The sequence below is a fragment of the Protobothrops mucrosquamatus genome, unplaced genomic scaffold (genome assembly GCF_001527695.2).
Source record: "Protobothrops mucrosquamatus isolate PMUCROS unplaced genomic scaffold, P.Mucros_1.0 scaffold614, whole genome shotgun sequence".
In the NCBI taxonomy this organism is placed as follows: Eukaryota; Metazoa; Chordata; class Lepidosauria; order Squamata; family Viperidae; genus Protobothrops; species Protobothrops mucrosquamatus.
Genome location: NW_015386911.1, coordinates 237,324 through 259,429, shown reverse-complemented (window position 1 = coordinate 259,429; position 22,106 = coordinate 237,324). Strand labels below are relative to the sequence as shown.

General features: G+C 36.6%; 1 protein-coding gene across 1 annotated transcript in view; it reads left to right on the top strand.

The window, feature by feature from the left end:
* The window catches only part of LOC107288964 (laminin subunit alpha-2), a gene marked incomplete at its 5' end in the record, with an annotated part of 108,891 nt that overhangs the window by 6,295 nt on the left and 80,490 nt on the right, over positions 1 to 22,106 (top strand). Inside the window, 8 exons of the mRNA XM_015817644.1 lie at positions 1,755 to 1,897; positions 2,576 to 2,674; positions 8,320 to 8,431; positions 11,432 to 11,594; positions 12,463 to 12,673; positions 16,654 to 16,770; positions 19,563 to 19,726; positions 20,302 to 20,440. Coding sequence (XP_015673130.1) covers positions 1,755 to 1,897; positions 2,576 to 2,674; positions 8,320 to 8,431; positions 11,432 to 11,594; positions 12,463 to 12,673; positions 16,654 to 16,770; positions 19,563 to 19,726; positions 20,302 to 20,440 — 1,148 coding nt within the window. The remainder of the gene's footprint in view (positions 1 to 1,754; positions 1,898 to 2,575; positions 2,675 to 8,319; positions 8,432 to 11,431; positions 11,595 to 12,462; positions 12,674 to 16,653; positions 16,771 to 19,562; positions 19,727 to 20,301; positions 20,441 to 22,106) is intronic.

The window sequence follows — 22,106 nt, the reverse complement described above, 5'->3', positions numbered from 1 at the left end:
GATGGGTAGAGAATATTGCAAGTGAACCATGGGGAACAGCCTTTAGTGTCAAATTAAAGCTCTTTATTGAATAGGTTGGGTGCAAAGTAAGAATAGCCTTGAGTTATTAACACACTCTGGTAAATTGCAGACAAGGTCAAGGCCTTATCTATAAATCATCTATAAATATGAAATTTGACTCACCAGAGAGGGAAGAATATCTAGAAAAAGACTTCTTCGATGATCATGTATCTTTTCTTTGGTTTTTAAAAGGTTATCCTTTCATTTTAATGGACAAGTCTTCTTAGCACATCAGGGTGAGGAATTGGAACTAACCCAAGCACTGAATCATAGGCAATTCATATTTCATTCAACGTTACTTATTTATTTGTATTTATTTATTAAATATCTGCACTGCCCAACTCATCTAAGTGATATGTGCAAAGCAAAGAGAATATAATTTCCTGTTTAACCATTAGAATAATAATCTTTCTGTGTAGAATGCAATTCCTACTTGGAGAAATCATACACATATGCAGATGGTTAGCTATTTATGATAGTTTTAAAAAATTGAAATGCAGTTATTCATTGTATGTCCAAATATTGTCAAAGTAGTTCAGTAATGTTGCCCATTAAAAACTAAGTGGTTCGATAAATAGACATCTTTCACCACAAAAAACAAAGAGATGCTAATTAATTTAAATCAATCATAAACAAAGATTTAAACTAGGAGCTTATTAGCTTGTTTTTTGCAATCTTTACATACTAGCCTGGCTCATAAACCAGACTTCATAATATGGTTTATTTAGCTTTAACTTAGCATATCATTAAATTTTAACCACTTGAGGGTTTAGGGTTGGATTTTAGTCCTCTCCAGACCAAAAGGATCTGGTGATGTTAGAATGGTGGTTTAGATTTTTGTGAATGCTTATCAATAAAAAAAAGTGCAATCACTCTGCCTTGCTTACAGAATTTTGAGGATTATCATCTTTTGTATTTTCCTCCTTTCTTTTTTCCTACCCCCAAAATATTGCTAAGCTGAGAAAGGTGGAAACACGTTGCAATTTTAGTAAAAAGATCTTTCCATCTGGAAATGCATATTGGAATATGCATAAATGCACTATTCACCCACTACATATTCCCTAAATCATTCTGTCCCTTGTTCTGTACATCAAGTTTCTGCATACGTCTGCATAATTCCCAGCCTTGAGTGTCAAATATTACTAATATATTTCCTTAAAATGCTCCTATAATTATCTCTTCTTTGGCTGGCATTGTTTCAATTGCTTTACCACTATTTCTCCCATTACTCTCTAATTTAAGTCTCTGCTATTAATATTGATATATAATTGAAGTGGGCCTTAAGTATCTATTACATTAATTTGTTTAAATCTTTTCTTGCCCTTTGCTCTTCTGTTACTCCTCCCCACCTAAAGTAAATAAGATTTTAAGCTGCTCTAGGCTGTGCAATGTGATTTGTATTTGTTATTCTAAAAATTATATATTGAGCTCTTATCTAAAGAGTATTTTATGTCACACTGGCCTTCTCACTAGATCTGGACAATTTTATATCCATTTATCCAATCTACTAGAGACATCTTTGTTTCTCTATCTTTTATTGCTCCATGAATTTTTAGGAACCAGTTACTGAATGTTAGTGGCCTTATATTTTTGAGAATTTTATGTATACTATAAAATGTTTCTCAGTTGAAATAAGAAGTATTTGCCTCAGATGTGGAACAGGAATAAATATTTTTTATTGTCTTCTTTCACAGCTTGTGATGATGAGTGCACTGGTGTCCTTCTCCGTGACTTGGATCAGTTAAATCAGATGACTCTAAGTGTTAATCTTAGTGGACCACTTTATCCACCATATAGAATGCTTTATTCCTTTGAAAACACAACCCAAGAATTAAAGGTATAATAAAGTCCATCAACGTGGTCTGGATCTCACATAGTAGCATTATTTTAATCAATATATGTTATTGTGCTTATATTTTTTAAAAAAACATGCATTAATGGTTTAACTGCTTTAACCATTATCATAATGAATTGATTCTTCAATTCTTCTGATTGAAAAAAAGAATTGTTAATATAAAGAAATCATAGAGGTATTATAAAACAACTTGTCAAGTGCTAAGGAAATCAGGAAATTCAGGCAGTTCTAATTAGTATAAAGATTTATTGCAAGCTCTCTATAAGAATCTGAGCTACTAACGGTCAAGGAAAATTAGCAGGAGTTAAGAAGGGCATTCAAAGTGGGCTGGACTTAGATCTCTTGTGAGTGTGCATGGACTCATGACTGATTATGTGTTTGACCCCTCCCCCAGGCTCAGCCTGGCCATCTCCTACATAACCTTTCTAACATGTAATATATTTAAGCAGGCACTTTACATGTTTAATAATGGTAGTTTTGCCATATGCACGTATGGCTTATCTTCTACATAAAGATATTCAGATAAATTATTTTCATATACATCATTACAGTAATTGAGATTAAGATGGAGCTTCATTCACCAGGATGGAAAGCATGCATTTTTATACTAGTAGTATTATACCCACAAAGTAAATGTTCTTTTTTTTTTTTTTGCTTCAGCATTTATTGTCACCTCAGCAAGCACCAGAAAGACTTCTTCATTTGGCACAGAAGAATTTAGATACTCTTGTGATAGAAATGGATGAACTGCTGACAAGGGTGAGCTTGGCAAGCAAATGGCAAATAAATGAATTCTGAATTCATTTAAAATAATGGGATCTCATGACTTTATCTCAGCTTACTGGAGCCACATGACTGCCAGATTGCCAGGATTCCATCTGTATTTTCTTTGTAATGTCTATATGCAAAAACATACAGGACATTGATAATATAATTTCTAATGGATTGATTGATTAATTCATTACCAGCATTTTTGTGACACCTACCTCAGAAACCCTAGGCTACTGCCAGGATTTAATTTAACAAAGATTTCTGGTAGCATTGAAAGCTGTTCTACATATCAGAAGAAAACATTTATAAAATGTTAAAACAATGATGAATTAACCAACACCGTGTCTATCTACTAATCCACCCATTCAAACCATGATAAAGCAAAATGTGGAATCAATTTCAAAAGGGAGAGAATATTCTCAGCTAATTAGTGTTCTGCTCCAGATGACCAATACAAAAGTACAAAAAAAAATGTGAACAGGACCTCATTGCAGCAGTAAAAGTCCCCATCCACATTTCCAAAATATATTCTGTACATTTGTCTTGTTTGCAAGACAAAAATAAAAATGTAACTGAACAATAGATCAAAGGAATAGATGCGAAAGCACCAACTCATTGTCCTCTGTTTTTAAAAGCCGATAGTTTTCAATGGTTGCAAAAAGAAATAAGGCTATTTGGCAACTGCCTGATTCAAAACTCACTTTATTCCAAGCACACTTCTCACAGTTTTATTTGTTTATTGAGATGAAATATCTATAGATACAAGTATCTCAGCAAGTGAACTGTTTCAGTAGAACCAGCATATCTCTTGAGTACATTAGGGTATATTCTATGATTTATATTTTTGCCAGCCTTTCTTTGAAGAAAGGTCTGTGGTCTCTTCTCTGATAATGATGAAGTTTCCAGCTGGCTGTTTACAGCCTGGTTTCCTGAATTCTTTCTGTGTGGGGAAGCAACTTTGACAAAATAAATTACAATGCAGCTTCTTTTCCAGTGAAACGCATTTCCCATTTGCTGTACCCATGCTTGTAGGTTGCTTCAGTGGCAGGTGAGAACATTCAAACCAATGACTACAGCCTGCAGGCATGTAAAGAATGGCCAAAATTGTCGATGGGGAAGGTTGAAGAGAAATAAATTGTCTTAGAGCAACTAAAAAAAAAAAACCTCTTCGTTCCCAGTTCTCCACAAAAAGAAAAGAAAAAATTACTAGCACATAAACTCATCGCTATGCCGTCCATATGCAGTTTGGGGCAGGGAAGAGCCCTAAACAACAATTGGGCAGATTCCTTACAAAGAGAAGGCACAAAAGACAAATTCTTATCAATTTCATTTCAGTTTTTCACCAGCTAAATCAGCTCACCTCAATATTTTCTGTGCTTTAAAGCAAGCAGTATGAATTTGTCTATTTAAAAAAAAAAAGAGTTGTTAAACGCAGGGGTAGTCAACCTTGGCTCTTTTATGACTCGTGGACTTCAACTCCCAGAATTCCTGAGCCAGCTAAGCTGGCTCAGGAATTCTGGGAGTTGAAGTCCACGAGTCATAAAAGAGCCAAGGTTGACTACCCCTGTGTTAAAGGAAGATTTGTGAATTTATTGAAACAATCTTCCCTCATCAAAGAGGGAAGAATGTTATGTCGGCTGAAACCCAAGAGACGGGCAATAGGGTTTGTCTAAAGTTCCCACCAAGAAGCTGGAAATCCCAGCTAGTTGAGCTGGAAAAATTAACCTGTACAATGGCTGAATGCTGACAGATGTGGAACCACATAGCTCCAAAATAGATTTTGTGGGCAACTCACAAGCCCTGTGTGGAATGTCCCAGTGCTAAAATGCTCTTGGCTCTGGTCTTCCTGGCATAATCAAAAAAGAAAATACTCAAAGCATATTTCCTTCCTAGAATATTTACTATAGAATGAAATCGCTAGGACTATGCATCTCTTTCAAAAGATGTGCTTTGGAATGCACAGGATGAGTTTTCAAATAATTAAAGCAGCTGAAGTTTTTTCATGGCTGCTTTAGAAGTTGCATTGCATGGGGATAGGGCCAGGATTGGGGAGATGATAGGCTACTGTGCCAGGTACACTGTGTTTTTGTTTTTTTTTAATTAATAGGTTTTTTTTCCCCTTGAGTCTTCTTCTTATTTATATCTCTGTGGACAAAAATTCTGTCAATAGCCAGCAAATTAAAATAAACAATGGCACTATGTCATATAAACTCTTCTTTATTTTCTCTTACATGTGTTTTTAATTACAAAGTTCTAAAATGAAACATAGAAAAGGGGCTTACTTTTAGCATGTTTTAAGTTTTTAAAATGTGCAATACCATTTATTTAGAAAGGAAGTGCAAAGAAATAATAAATTTTAATTTGTAACCCAACAGAGGCACACAGCAATAGAAAAAGAAAATCCTGCCTCAAAGTTAAATCTCAGTTGTGATTTAGATCCTATGAAGCAAACCTCATTTAGAAAGGAGGGGGTGAAAAGTCTGTTATTAAAACCTTTGTTTTCTGAAAGTAAAATCCTCCTGAGATGACACCTCTCCTGTTGGTTATTCTTTTCATTAGTAAAAACTGCAAACTACAAAAACTGGAATTTTCATTAGTTATCAGGTAGAAGATTATATCCATAGAAAGTCTGCCACCTAGTGATCAAAAGAAAAAACGAAGAACTGACTCCACATTGATGAAGTTTGGATGTGTTTGCTGGACAAACTCAAAATCCATATTGGGCAATATGTTAATTCTATGCATTCAAAAATGTCCAAGTGTTGAAAATATCTCTAATCTCTTCATTAGGGAACATGTTAGAAAACTCATAGAATAAAATAATGGATTAAAGGAAGAAAAAAAATGCTATTAAGTTGACAAAATCAGTATGGTCAGTGTCTAAAGATGACGTATGGGTCAACTGCCCAATTTCCTTGGCTAAAGAAAACTAAGGAGGTGAAAAAAATAATGATGATGATAAATGATACGCAAGACAAAAATAAAAACCAATTTTGATAGAATGGATCTTTGGAAAATAAAATGTTAGTTCTTCCTTCGATATACTTTCTCCCTATATAGTTACATTTGTTTGGAAGAGACAGAATATACTAGAATTATGCCATTTGAAGATTTTAATAGCAAAAATCCACACAGTCACTAGAAAAGATATAAGAGTTTTTCATCTTTCTTTGTTACTGCTTAATGGTCAGGGGGTTTTTTTTTGTCCATATGTGCTAACATATACTTAGTGTCATTTGTGTTTCCAAAAACAACCAATATTATTGTTATATTGTTTTTAATTTTTTGGTTAAATTTCACTGTAGTAAAAACAAATCCTTAAAACTATTTTAATAATTGATTTGGGTTGGTAAATTTATAATGTAACTATATGATAAATTACCAATCTGTAGCTATATTTGCTTATAATGGATTCCACGCACCAGAAATTAGGTCCATAAAATATATTGGTCTCAATTATATATCACTGTATTTATATATTATATTAATTGGATCTAATGTGTTATGTGAAACCAGCAGTATATGGTTTATTCAATAAACAAAGGGCCACATTAATAATGTGAAGTCAACCAATGACGTTTCCTATTGTACTGCCCTCCCACTCACACACATACTGTGTGACTGTGGTTTAGTGGGTTTACTAATATTCCCCAGCAATTCCCTTCACCAAAAGCCCAGAACTATCCCAATCAAGTCCAGCCACGAGCAGACCAAGTTTAGTCCACAGAGCAATGCCCCAATAGTCCACAAAGCACTTGAAAGTTGTTCAAACAAACTAACTCCACCAGACAACTTAAATACACCAGGCAAAACTTAAATCCACACAAAAGAGAACTCATGGGGCAAGAAAAGTTCAGAGTCTCCAAAACACAATTCCAAACATGGTGTCAATCCAGAGTGAAGCAGGAATCACGACGATCAAACACACAGCTAGAAAACAAACGTGTTCCCAGCAACTCCTCCATCTGTCTGCTGTGAAAATAGCCAGCTTCCGGTGCGGCCCATCTCAAGTAGTCTGGTTGACCTTCTCTGCTCCTGCCTTTTCTCTGCACTAAGTGTTCTCGGATGAGGTGCAGAAAGCAATTCCTTCTCCTCTTCCCTAGCTGTCTGCCACTGCAAACTTTCCCCAGCTGAAGCCTCCACCAAATCCCTTCCAGATGGCCGTTCAGAGCCATCAATCAACTCACTTCCTGACATACTAGGAATCGGCCCATCCTCCCCTGAGCTAACAACTGAGGAGGTATCTGGGGAATCGTTCAAGAGAGACATCACACCTAGATCTGTATTGTATTGGCTAGTAGAAAGGAGAATCTTACCAATTTCCTTCTTCCCAGAGTTCTGTCTGATCATGTAGAAAAGTTTTAAGCTTTTTCCCCTCCTCATTTGGCAAGATATTACAAAGGCCAAAGAGTCTCTAGGCATATAAAATAATGTATTTCACTTTGCAGCTTCTCATGTTAATGTTCCCTTTACTATTGTAAACCAACATTCACTGAGAGTTCAGAATCTCAGTGATGTGGTATAATTTCAATATCATTTTATTTCCATATTTTTAATTGGTTGGCTATCAATATATGAACAATAGAAAAACAATATCTCTCTAGACCATTCAGACAGATGGAGTATCTCCTTGTCATGTTCATTAATTACACTTTTCTTCAATCTGTTTTGTACTTATATTCTTTCCCATACACCTGACAAATTAGACCCACTGGATATTGAGGTCTTAACTTCCAGGACATTGCAGATTTGGCATATCTGAGATTTATTTACTTCTCCAGCAACAAGAGAGAAGGGGGTAAACGCGAATTCCTATTTTTGATTTGTCCCACAAAGGATGTATTTAGAATTGTGGTTTATATTGCAAAGTAGGAGGGTTTTATGGTTGATAAATTACACGGTAGGTATATGTCAGGTGCAAAAAATCAGGAACCAGGATAGAGTTCAAAAGTACTACAAGTTTATTTCACGTTCCCTATATACAAGAATCTGAACTACTAATGGTCAAGGCGAATTGGCGCCAGATAAGAGTCAATGGACTTCAAGGGGAGTCTGGACTTAGGTATTTTTTAGAGTCATAGGGGATCCAGACTGATGGTGCATTTGATCCCACCCTCAAGTTCAGCCTGGTCATCTACACAGTATAGTCAAATAAACAAATGATGAATTATTCATTCATAATTCATATTTTTATTCATAATTGTTCTGAAGTGCTACATAAGTGTTCTTAAGCAAGTGACATGTAACACTAAAATCAGTAGGACTGAAGTGCCTAATCAAATCCTAAGAGATTCATTATTTCAATTGGGACACCAATATTTCCATCAGAGTCTTACATATTTCAGGGTGTGAACAAAACCATTTTTTTTTGTCTAGAATTCCTTTGTGTCCTATTCTTTCCAATGTGTTCTCCAAGAAATGAAAAATTGAGCCTCTGGTGGCCCCTTAATGATAGAAGTGGTTATAAAATGTAATTGTGTACTTGGGAAGAGTATGTGTCACTTCCAGTATATCTGATCAATAATTCATTGATCTCTTTTTGCTTGAGGAAAGGTTTCCAAGTAGATTCAGACAGATGGAGTATCTCCTTGTCATGTTCATTAATTACACTTTTCTTTAATCTGTATTGCCAGGCGACCAAGGTGACAGCAGATGGGGAACAAACTGGACAGGATGCTAAGACAACTAATGAGAGAGCGAAGTTGCTTGGACAGCTCATCAAAGTCACCCTCCAGGCTGCAGAAGGTAAGAAAGGGAAAATGCCAATGGTTTCTTAAGGAAAGGAAAGCAGCACATTTTAAGAATAATTATATAAGACACTGAGAGGATCGGTTGATTAAAATACTGGACTTTTGTGTTAAACCACAGAAACTATCGTTCAAATAATTGCAGGCTTCCTGAAATCTAAGGAGGGTAGTTTGTTGGTAAATTGGCAATTACGACCACAGAACAGCAGAAATTAAATGTTCTCCTTCAGGAACATTTTTAGTCTAGAAGAATAGCTATTATGATTAAATAACTAATGGGTAACTACTGCTTTGCTGTTGTTTATTTTCAGCTCAGTAAAAATTTCATGTAAGAGAAGAGGAAAAAAAGCACCTTATAGTTTTAGTACTCTACAAGGTGCATTAAGCGTACATTTTTTAATTTCTCAAAATGGCTTTAAAAATACATTATTTCTTGCTGGAAATGAACATCTGCTTGCATAAGGATAGATAGATCAAGCTGGCAGGAATAGCCAACACTCCAAAAGATAGGCTTAAGATACAGAAGGATCTTGATAGACTTGAACATTGGGCACTATCTAACAAAATGAAATTCAATGGTGAAAAAAGTAAGGTTCAGTGGTACCTTGCTCAATAGTAGCAACTGTGAGAGGGATCTTGGAGTCCTAATCCACAATCATTTAAATATGAGCCAGGAATGTGCTGCAGCTGCCAAAAAAGCCAACACAGTGCTAGGCTGCATTAACAGAGGGATAGAATCAAGATCACGTGAAATGTTAATACCACTTTACAATGCCTTGGTAAGGCCACACTTGGAATACTGCATCTAGTTTTGGTCATCACGATGTAAAAAAGATGTTGAGACTCTAGAAAGAGAACAGAGAAGAGCAACAAAGATGATTAGGGGACTGGAGGCTAAAACATATAAAGAACGGTTGCTGGAATTTGGTATGTCTAAATTAATGAAGAGAAGGACTAGGGGTGATATAATAGCAGTGTTCCAATATCTCAGGGGCTGCCACATAGAAGAGGGAGTCAAGTTATTCTCCAAAGCACCTGAAGGCAGGACACGAAGCAACAGATGGAAACTAACCAAAGAGAAAAGCAACCTAGAATTAAGGAGAAATTTCCTGACAGTTAGAACAATTAATCAGTAGAACAACCTGCCTCCAGAAGCTGTGAATCCTCCAACACTGGAAGTTTTTAAGAAGAGACTGGACAGCCATTTGTCTGAAATGGTACAGGATTTCCTGCCCAAGCAGGGGGTTGGGCTAGGTGACTTCCAAGGTCCCTTCCAACATCATCATCATCATCATCATCATCATCATCATCATCATCATCATCATCATCATCATCAAGATATACATGCATATTGAGACTCAGCAAATTATATCCCTAAAAGGAATTTGATTCTGTAAACTTCAGAGTGCAATTGGGAATAGTAATTAGAAGGGTTATAAAATATACTAAATAAAAAAGATCAGACAGATATAATTTTTTTATTGAAAACTTGATATCATTCTTAGATCTGAGATGTGATTATTTTCCAGAAATGCTGAATAAAATACCATGCACACATTATGTAACATTGTCTGAAATGGTATAGAGCAGGGCTTTTCAAGTGTACCACCAGTGGTACTTTGGCACCTGGTAGGTGGTACACGACCATCCTGGGCAAGTGTAGCTGGGGAAGGGAATGAGCTGAAGTGGCGGCAGTGCCGCACAAGCCTAAGGGAGAAGAGTTGGAGCTGCAGGGTTGTCGGGGCTTGGCAGAAGCCCCAGGATCTGCGCACATGGCTACAAGCTGATCGGCACTTCTGTAGAGCTGTCGGGGCTCAGCAGAAGCCCCAGGATCAGCGCCGGGCTCCAGCTGATTGGCGCTTCCAGAAGCAGTGCATAGCTGGAAGTGCAGAAGGGAAAAGGAGGAAGAGGAGAGAGAGGAGAGGATATAAAAAGAGGAGATTTTGGCAGGAAAGGAAGAGGGAAAAAAGACAACGGGGTAAAAAGAAGGGGATGGAGAAAGAGAGACGGAGAAGCGCAGCCTTGAGGAATCAGTTGGAAGACCACCAAAAAGAAAAGAGGGGGAGGAGAGGATATATAAAAGGAGGTGGTTTTGGCGGAAGAGGGGGGAAAAGACAACAGGGACAGAGAAAGGGATGGAGAAGAAACTGGAAGGAGAGCCCAGCAGGCAGGGAGGAAAAAGAAAGAGAGAGGAAGAAGGGCCAGCTGGCCAGCAAGGTAGTAGTGAATATTAATAAATATGGATAAATTCGTCATACATTTGTCAGTGCAAAGGGAAAGTGATTCAGCAAAGGAACCGCCACCGAAGAAATTAAAACTGGTACTTTTTTCCTTTTTTTATGGTTTATAACCTTTTATTAGATTATAGAATAAAATACAAAAATACAAAAGCAAACGGCAGGACACAGTGGGGAGGAAAAGGGGGAAAATGTGAGGGGGAGAAGGGAAAAAGAAAAGATAAGGCATTGATTTCCGACTTCCTCTGTTGCAGTAGAAGGAAGCATTAACATCGACCCTCAATGTTTTACTTTTCCACAAAGGTATAAACTAGCCATTTCTATAACAACAAATGAATCTAATCAGTAGAACCCCAAATTCCCCCCCCTTTTTTTTTTTAGTCATCAAGTTTTTGATACCTTGCTAAGCCCTGATGGTACTCAAATATTGTCATGTCCTAAAAGTGGTACAATCTGAAAAGGTTGAAAAGCCCCGTTATAGAGTCTCCTGCTTGAGCAGGGGGTTGGACTAGAAGGCCTCAAGATCTCTTCCAGCTCTATTCTGATTGGCTTATTATAAATAGGTTATGGTCCAATATATGAAACATGATGTCCAATCCTTCTGTCTCTTTATTTATTATTGGAGTAATGGGACATATTTCTAGTCTCATACATGAGGAATATCATAGGAACATTTCAATAAATGAATGGAATCAAATGAATATGCTAAACATTATCTGCTTGCATTTTGTTGACAAACATAATTCGCCATCTTTCTGCAGATGTAAATGATGCTGCTTTAAAACTGAATGAGACACTTGGGATCCCAGACAAGGCACTTGACAAAAGCTTTCAAGAATTACAAAGTGAAGTTGACAAAATGATGGCAGAACTTAGGAAGAGAAAATTGGAAGTGCAAAAGGCAGTAGCTCAAGATGAATTAGAGTAAGTGGTAAAGGGGAAAATATAAATGAAATAATAATTGATCTTACTGTGCCTGTAATCAAATTTCCTTTCAGTTTTGGGGAAAACTCTCCCTCCCTCCCTCCCTCCCCCCCCCTCTCTCTCTGTGTTTGTGTGTGTGTGTTGGATCAATGTCATTGAGTCCTTAATACCCCCAGATTCTATCTATTTTGTACAGCTTTATTAATAAAAAAAACCTAACCAGAGTTTTCTTGGATTTACTTTCATCCTGAATTATGATATATTTACAACTATTACCTCAAAAATGAGATTAGGAATAAATTTTAGAACAGTGAGGCTTGAGGAAGCAACAGCTTTGGTCACCTCTGTAAAAGGCTCTTTTTAAAAAAACCACATAGATAAAAGTACTGAGTTTAGAGAGTCTTTGGTGAAGTTAGCCACTGGAAATAGAAACTAGATCCATCAATCTGGGAATTTCAGCAGAAATGCAGAGTTTTGCAGGTGAAATGACTTTCTGCTTCTGTGAATCATCAATAAGGAGCCCAAAGGTTGAGATTAGTCTACTTCAGAGGATCTCTGCTTTGAACTTGATATTTGCAACTTCTTTCTGTATCAGCCTGATTCACTATTCAGTTCAGGATCTAATTAAATACAATGCATATATTTGAACAATTAATGAGGTTATGCCTGAATCTGTCAGCAAGAGACAAGCTAAGGAGCTGTTTAATACCTGCTAAAACCCATAAGCACTGCAAAGCAATATCATGAATGAAACATGTCCTAATGGATAGCTGCATAAACTAAGTCCATTTTTAAATCCCTATCAGAAGAAGATAGAATGAACAGAATGCAAGATCTATTATTCAACATTGTTTATGGTATGCTGTAGGTCAGCAGAAGACCTCTTGAAGAACATCAACAAGCTATTTGTAGAGCCAAGGAAGAAAACTGAAGACCTAAACAATGAAGTCAAAGAGAAACTAGCAGACTACCATGATAAAATTGATGATGCTCTGAACCTGTTAAGAGAAGCAACTAATAAAATTCGGGAAGCAGACAGACTATCAGCAATCAACCAAAGAAACTTGACAGCAGTAGAGGTGGGTGCTTGGTCTTAAAGTCCCTTTTACTGACTTTTTCCATGTATAATCAATCAGAGGTCATCTGAACAAGATAAGGAGCTTTATTTTCTAGTTAAAAATAAAGCCCAAATGCTATGGATATAACTTAGTGAAATCTTTGATATATTATTTAAATTACTATTTGGAATAAGTTACAGCAGCAAAATTATTATTGAAATAGAAAGAAAATGGAAAGAAATTCTAGTGACTAGTTTGTGGTTAATATATAATACATATAATGTATAGTAATTCAAATAAACTAAACCCCTTAGAGTCCTGTATGGTCCTTACTTCATGCTCTATGTTGATATTCTAATCACATACACACAGGGAGAGACAATTAATCTTCAATATTAGTATGGCTACACTTTCTTTTCTCTCATGCTCTCGAGTAAGGAATTAAAATGAGTACAGTATATGCAAATTCACATTATAAATCAAACCATCATATATCTTTTGTAGTTAAGTGATGTAAATGATTTTCCTTGATTTGAATGTAATTGCAATGACTTGAAAGCACATTATACTGTACATTAACAAATGCTTAGCCATGACAGTAAGAGCAAAGTCAACTTCAAATGAAGATAAATGTGTTCTGTTTCTTGTTTATGTCTCACTCATGTTTTGCCTAAAGGCAACTATTAATCCAATGGTAGCAGTTTCCATATATATGCTTCAAGGCTGCATTGGCTGAAAATCTTAAGGGTAGTATTGCTTCTCAGTCAGCTCTTAAAGTAGGAAGAAGTAATTACTAAGGGTTACAAACACCCATCCAGAGAGGGGGGGGAGGGAGAGGGATGGCGGGAGATGGAGAGGGAGAGGGATAGTGTTCTGTATAGAGGGTGTGCCAAAGGGTAGTTCATAGGCCAATCACAATATATTTAATTAAATTTTTCAGAGAAAATGTTGTTATACTTAGAAATGTTCAAAGATCATATGTCAAATGAGGAAGGGTTTTAAAGGAAAATAGCAACCAGTCTGAATGTTTAATGTAATTTATACTATAATTTGTCTAGGAGGCCTGACTTTTTGTACAACTTGAATGCATACATGCAGATAGCACACAAATGTGTAGAAACGTGGTTTTTTTGTGTGTGTGTTTATGTGATTCCACTCACTCAAAGCAAAATATTTTTTTATCATTTAGACTTCTGGAATACTTTTTATCAAGTGTCATGACACCATGTTTCAAATCAGGAAGATACACTTTTGTTGTTTGGGGGATTGTTTCTGATGGTGGGACTTGTATGTATAAAATCTGCAGGAATTTCTTTTTTTTCCCCTTCCTTTGTCTTGAAGAACTATATTAAGCTTTGAGCGCTTAAGGCTTAACACTGTTTAGAAATTATTTGGAAGAATTACTTTAGATTTTGTACAAGCAAACCAGCTCTCTGTTATTTATTAAAGCATATTGTTTTTCTTTCTGGTGTCAGCCTCAAACTGAAAAAGTCTATTACTGCTTTAATAAATTGAAACATTTAAAAATGTACCTATAATGCATGTCTTAAAGTAGCTTGGAAGCCTGAATTATATCCAAAGTAGTTCTTCCAAATCATTTTCAAAGTGTCCAGTATTGTATTTATATCTAATTAAATGCAAATCAGTCTAGAGATAATTGTGTTCAATTTCTAGGGATCCCAAAATGGACCACTTAACAATATTTAGTCAAAAATCAGAGGAATGTAGCAGAGGCATGGTCAAAGCTGAGTAGTTATCAAGGTTTAGTCAATAAACAAGAGAAGAAGCAGAGATTTCCCACTGGAAATTAATTGCTCAGAATAAGGTAATGTCTGTAAGGCTTTACAGATCTTGACCCACTAGTATGGCTGCCTTGAATAAATGGGCAAGGTTCAGAAATACCAGCATCCATAGACATCTGCTTTGTCAATTTACAGGCGGCTTGATTCATGTTAAAGAAAAATACAACTGTATTTGGCAAGTACATTTCTTTTAGCATCATTAGCTTTCTGATAAAGTGTGTTTTGTAATAAATAGGAAACATTGTAGAAGGTCTTTTTTAATGTTCTGGGTTTCTTATGCTGCTTCTGTTGTTGCCACCTCTAAATAGCTCGCATATCCCACAACCATTAAAAAGATTTATAAATAAGAGTAGGCTAGCAATTAACACAGCAAATAATATCATTTCTAATGAATTAGGGCATAATGAAAGTTCAATTAAATAAAATGTTCTATAGTAAGAGGTGACAACCTTATCACATATCAGCTGCCAAGGTCAGCTGAAACACACAGATTTTCATGACCTCCTTGAAGCTTAACAGGTTGGGGCTATTTGGACTTCAAGGAGAAAGCTGTTCCAGAGAAGGAGAACAACCATTGAAAAGGCCCACCTTTATCCCTGTTGAAGCCATTCTTGAAAGTAGAGTCTCCTTCAAGTCAAGCATGACTTCCGGAGACTTGAAATTTTATTATTTAATTCCTCCCTCAGTTTAATCTTCTAAAACATGGTAAACTTTCCAAAAATTACATAGTTTTATATTTTATCATAAAGTATAACACACATTTTCTTCATTTTCTTTATATAAGGACTGGTTAAGGATTTAATGACAAAAAGATGCATTGGTCTATGAAGGTTTAACACTTGTTTGCAGCCAGCACCTCTTTTCAAGATTGGTGAGATTGTAGTAGTGAGGGACAAGTGCACAATTCATTTCTTTGCTTCTCTAAAAAAAAAAAACAACCAAGTACACAATTCCTGGGAAAATGCAGCTTTTTTTAAGAAGTTGCAGATACTGTAGGTGCTAAGTACAGGTAGTTCTGTACAATAGCAATTGGGATTGGAATTTCCATCACTAAGTGATGTGGTTGTAAAACCCAACATCCCATGACTGCACCATTTACCTATAGCCAGTGCTTTTTTTTTGAAAAAGAAACAGGTGCCAGAACTCAGACATGTCATACAACCCGCCTTGCCTACCCTACAAGGTTCCATCCCAAAAAGGTGCCGGAACTCCGTTCTGGGCGTTCTATGACAAAAAAAAGCCCTGCCTATAGTATTTCCACAGTTCCACTATTAAGTGAGGATCTTGGGTCGCTAAATGACCACTTCCTTGCAATTTCCTGCCGGTTTCCAAAAACCAAAGTCAATAGGGAAACTGCCAAGTTCCAGATGTCTTGCAAGTAGGCTAGCAGGAAGGTAAATGGCTGCACAAGTGGTCAGGGAAGCACAGGACAAACATGCTGGGGCTTGGGTTAGCTGCTGCTAGGTCAGGGAGAATGAGCAAGTGGCGGGGGAAGTACAGCTTGCGTGCAGCAAAGCTCAGGGAAGATATACAAGTGGTGATTTATTCAAGCAACTTGGGTATGTCTAGTTTAACGAAGAGAAGGACGAGGGGGGACATGGCAGCAGTGTTCCAATATCTCAGGGGCTGCCACAAAGAAGAGGGAGTCAAGCTATTCTCCAAGGCACCTGAAGGCAGGACAAGAAGCAACAGATAGAAACTGATCAAGGAGAGAAGCAACCTAGAACTAAGGAGGAATTTCCTGACAGAACAAGTAACCAGTGGAACAACCTGCCACCAGAAGCGGTGAATGTGCCAACACTGGAAGTTTTTAAGAAGAAACTGGACAGCCATTTGTCCGAAATGGTATAGGGTTTCCTGCCTGAGCAGGGGGTTGGACTAGATGACCTCCAAGGTCCCTTCCAACTTTATTATTATTATTATTATTATTATTATTATTATTATTATTATTATTATTATTATTATTATTATTACAACTTGTGACATAGCTAAGAGTATACCACCTATGAGAATTAAAATGTAAATCTCTTCTTATGAACAAAATGCCAAACAATGCCTTTGCTAGTAAATTGAACGTGAGTAGTCAAATATATCTATAAATATAACGTTGGCACAGCACTAATTGAAATAATAATAATAATGGAAATGTGATGCTTATTAATATGTAAAATCACAAGTGTTTCTATGTTTTGCATATAGAAAAAGAAACAGGCTATAGAAAATGGACGACAGGAAACTGAAAATACTCTAAGAGAAGGGAATGACATCCTTGGTGAAACTAATGAACTTGCAAATGGAATCAATTTGGCTGTGGAGGTAAAATGTGATATGTGTTTTAAGGGTGGAGGCTATAATGCAATGCAACATAAAAGGCAATCAGCAGGCAATAAAAAAAAATATAATTTGTATTTTCAGATAGAATAAATAGTATATTGAAATACAGAGGATATATATGGCCAAGCTAAATGTTAGGTTAGAGGAGAAGGAAGCAAAAAAACTCTTCCAAAGATTAAAATGACAGTGACATGTTTGAACAGCAGGATTCCTTTATATTTGAATACAAGTAATTAATTAGCATATATTTTTTCAAGTTGTATGTTTGTGTTTNTTTTCAGATAGAATAAATAGTATATTGAAATACAGAGGATATATATGGCCAAGCTAAATGTTAGGTTAGAGGAGAAGGAAGCAAAAAAACTCTTCCAAAGATTAAAATGACAGTGACATGTTTGAACAGCAGGATTCCTTTATATTTGAATACAAGTAATTAATTAGCATATATTTTTTCAAGTTGTATGTTTGTGTTTTTTAATGAGGTATGAATAAATAAGCTGATGCTTTAATTTCCTAGGCATGTCAGATGCTCAGTACCCCAAAAAATTCAGTTAAGAATGATCGTTGAAAAGTAAATTATGTAATTCAACTGTTACTTCTGAGATGTTTGGAAAATGGAAGCTTTTTTCTTGTAGAGGAAGGAAGCTGACTATAATAACCCTAACCAATTGTTTAGGGAGGCAATCAGTGGTGGGATTCAAGTATGTAAACAACCAGTTCTCTGTGTGGATGTCGCTTCCGGAAGTCCATTCTGAGCCTGGGCAACAAAAAATTAGCTATCAGTTCTGCTGAAGTGATGCGAACTGGCTGAATCCCACCACTGAAGGCAATGAACTTCCCTTCATTGGATATAAAAATGTTTGGGATGCGTCAATGGTCATCTGGTACAAATTTGAATGAAGAAAAATATGTTTCAAAACATCACAAGACAAGCCTCAACTTTTGTACCTGCATCAGACACAAGTATGCAAGTCCCATGGTTGATTTCATGACATATGTCAATATTTGCCCCACTTGTCCTTCCATGGAGACACCTGTGGATGCTTTAATTTGGCCTTAAGCATTTAAATGATTGGTCATGATGTTCAATGTTCTCTTCCAGTCATTTGGTTCCATGGGTTTATAATTCTGCTATACTATCCCAAGAGTACTTGAGATGGGAGTAAGACAAGAATACAGACTGGACCTGACAGTAGCCTATCCACCCTAAAAGTCAATTCATTTTATTTCCTGGAGAGAAAAGATGTTCTAATCATATTCATTGTATATACCTATTCCTCACTATAAGCTTTTTCTGACTTGCATTTAAGTATGGGACCATGAAGGCAACTACTCTCTTTATCACATGGAAATAATGTTAATAGGTCAAGTTCGATTTTCAAAGTGCCAAACACATTCTAAATGCAACTTCAGGTGGAGGGGAGGAAATGCTTGGGCACCTCATAAAGCTTTGCTAGATTGCTCCTATGGACAGGGAAATAGAGTGATGGGCTACAGTGAAATGGTAGTTTCCCAGGAAGGAGGGAGCATTACCAAGGAGGGTGATGAGAGAAGAGACGAAGCCCAGTATTGTCTTGGAGAAGGAGGATACTCACTCCCTAGAATCTTCCAGGGTGTATCAGTTAGGTTTAGAGTAGTATAGGCAAGAGTAAGTAAAGAAGTGAACTTTTGCTGGATTGCTCTATGTTGTTCTTAGACTGAACCTGACAGTAGCCTTTGTATCTACCCTAAAAGTCAATTCATTTTATTTCCAGGAGAAAGAAGATATTCTAATCATATTCATTGTATATGCTATTCCTCATTATGGACCTTTTCTAATTTGCTTTTTTTTTAAAAAAAGTTTTTTATTTATAATACAATTAAAACAAAAATGGACATACGTGGCATTCCAGAGTAAATATTCCTAACAATTTGTTTCTCGTGATACAAAAACTTAATACATCATCCTTAACCTCTATATAAACCTCATTCTCCTACACAATACAATTATATATACAATTATATGTACAATTATATGTATGTTTCAATCCTATCGTTAGCTAGGATTTTTAATTTGCTTTTAAGTATGGGACAAATATGTCCAGACAACCTCTTTGTTTTGTCCTGTTCCCACATTGTTGTGTTCGTCTCATCATAGTTTCATGAAAATCTTCAATTTGCAAATGCCTCCTGCCTTAAAAGAGGGCAGCCTGTGTTCTCAGAACTCCATGTTAGATTAGCCCATATTTCTGATTTTAATCAGAAACAAATACTATGCATAGAGAATTGGTTCTAGAAAATTCATGAAGAACAGTTTTATCAATTATAATGTATTTCACAGCATGCTCTAGCTGAAGGCATAAGTTGATGGCGTAATGAAATGTGCTTTTTCGCTAATGGGTTCCTCTCATAACTAATTGGCTAAATTATTTTTCATTATGCCTTTAAGCAAATAAAATCCAAGAAATATCATTTTGAATGTGGCTGAGGTGAGAGTGCTGATGAAATAACAGTTTTGTATTAATTAACAAATCCCACTTTATATACTGATAAGATGTGATTAGTTAAGTTTGTGTAGTCAAGAGGACCATAAAAGTTCAGTTCAGCTTTGAGACCAAGCAGGTAGAATCCTAAACGCAGAAATCTGAACTATAGGTGACAGAATTCTTTTAATGGATGATAAAGCTCATTGATTTATTTCAGTATAATAGGATAATAATCTTGTTACAAGGGGCTATAATTTCAGTGCTTAAACGGTCGGTTACTTAAACATGCTTCTGTTTTCTGCTTCTTAGAACATAGATGATATTAAGAACAAAATAGTCTCGCTTTCTAAGGAGCTAAAGAAGAAAATAGATGATCTCTCTGGAGATATCATAAGAAAGAAGCTTCCAGAAAAGGTACTACAGGCAGAAGCTCATGCTGCCCAGCTGAATGATTCATCTGCTGTTTTAGATGGGTAAGTTGACAAGATTGTTATTTCACTTTCATGGACTCTAGAATTATATAGCTGGGAAAATAGAGGAAACATTTTCTCCTTTAACTCTTTTTGACAATTAAACAGACATTCCCAAACTCCATTATCATATTTGTGTAAGCTGTCCCAAGGCAAGATGGCAATGTCCCAATCTTCCCAAAGAAATAGACTGACTTCAGTTCTTATTCTTGATTTTGGATTGATAAATAGAAAAAAATAAGAGAGAGAAAGAATTTCCAACAAAATTAAGTCCTTCGAACTTTGGAGTGTGGAATCAATGCTCTTTAGCATGAGATGAGTGTTTCATGTTGTGACATTGCAGTATTCTTGTTCTGTGACCTAATCTCAAACATTTGTTTTTTGTTGTTTTTTTCCCCCTGGCTAGAAGCAACCTATAAATTGAAATTCGGTGCATGTCTACACAAAAGAAAATCTGGCTGAGTCCTGTAGGGAATACCTATGTGCAAAAAGACATTAATACATATGGGTCTAGAATTAGCATCTAAAATTCCCCCTTGGGTTTTTAAAAGTTGAATATGTATATTTTTTCCTAATAGAATCCTTGATGAAGCTAAAAACCTCTCCTTCAATGCAACAATAGCTTTTAAGGCCTACAGCAATATCAAGGACCATATTGACGAAGCTGATGCAATTTCTAAAGACGCTAAAGCTCGTGCCAATGAAGCCATACAACTGGTAAGGGAAAGGGAAAATCTTTTGATTTTCTCAAATAATCTTCCTTCAGTATCTTGCTATTTCTCAGCAATTATTTATCAGATACTATTATCGTGCTCATTGATATAGGTTAGTGTTACAACGTTTAACACAATTGCTAATAAATATTTATCAAGAAATTTTAAGCAATGGCCCAAAGTGCATTTTGGCAAATTAAACCTAGTTACTCTACACACAACAAACTCTCCCAAAAAATAGATTTTACTATTTTACTCAAAATATTTGAGTTATTTCTTGGAGGAATTCCATAAAATAGCTTTATCAGGCGTAACCATCACCATCCAGAACCTGTTTATGGTTAATAGCATTAAGATAAGGTTTATTACTAAACACCTACAGTGCAATAAATATCATAAAGTATAATCAAACTACTGCTATTATTATTTAGCTTATTAAATCTCATGTCAGTAGCCAGGTTAGTTTTACAGATTTTTTTCTCTAATTGATACACTAATCAAGTCTCTGCTGGTGGACCAAGAGAAGGACTTCTGCAAATGATTTTGAAGCCTGGATTAGCTGTGGTCTTTAAAGAAGAAAGTCTTTTTAACCAGATTAATCAGTGTATAGGGCTTTTCTCTTTAAATTGTTTTCTTTACTGCCATAACTAACTAAACTAGGCTTATACTCTAACATATATTTACTGTCACAGTAAATCATTCTTATTTACTTTCTTTCCCCTTTGTTTCTGACTCTTCTTTCACATTTTTTATTTATTTAATATTTATTTATTTGTATCCCTTCTTTATTATTTTTACAAATGACTTAAGGAGGCAAACATAACCAACATACTTTCCTCCTCCTATTGCTGTGATATTGCCTTTATTGGCAAATTCACAACATATTTTACAGTAAATCCATTGCCATATGAATTTTCACATAGTTCCATACCCAAGTTTCCCATTTTTCATAGATAATTCATTTGTTTAATCCCAGTTCTCTAGAATGTTCATCACATCATGATGATCTCTGGAGGGCCCGGGATAGAGGCTGTTCCTCTATCCTGGTCCTGCTAGACCTCTCAGCGGCTTTTGATACCATCGACCATGGTATCTTGTTGCACCGGTTAGGGGGGTTGGGGTTGGGGGGCACCATTTTACGGTGGTTCTCCTCCTACCTCTCGGACAGGTCGCAATTTGTGTTGGCAGGGGGGCAGAGGTCGACCTCGAGGTGCCTCACTTGTGGGGTACCACAGGGGTCGGTCCTCTCGCCTCTCCTGTTCAACATTTATATGAAGCCACTGGGTGAGATCATCTGTGGTTTCGGGGTGGTGTTTCATCAGTACGCAGATGACACCCAGCTGTACATCTCCACCCCGGACCACCCCAACGATGCCGCGGAAGTGATGTCCCGGTGCCTGGAGGCCGTGCGAGTCTGGATGGGGAGGAGCAGGCTTCGACTCAACCCATCCAAGACCGAGTGGCTGTGGTTTCTGGCGTCACGACATAGCCAGTTGGCTCCATCCCTGGCTATCGGGTGTGAATCATTAGCCCCCGCGGAGAGGGCCCGCAACTTGGGCATCCTCCTGGACACTCGGCTGTCTTTAGACGATCATATGACAGCCGTGGCCAGGGGGGCTTTTCATCAGGCTCGCCTGATACGCCAGCTGCGCCCCTTTCTGGATCGTGAC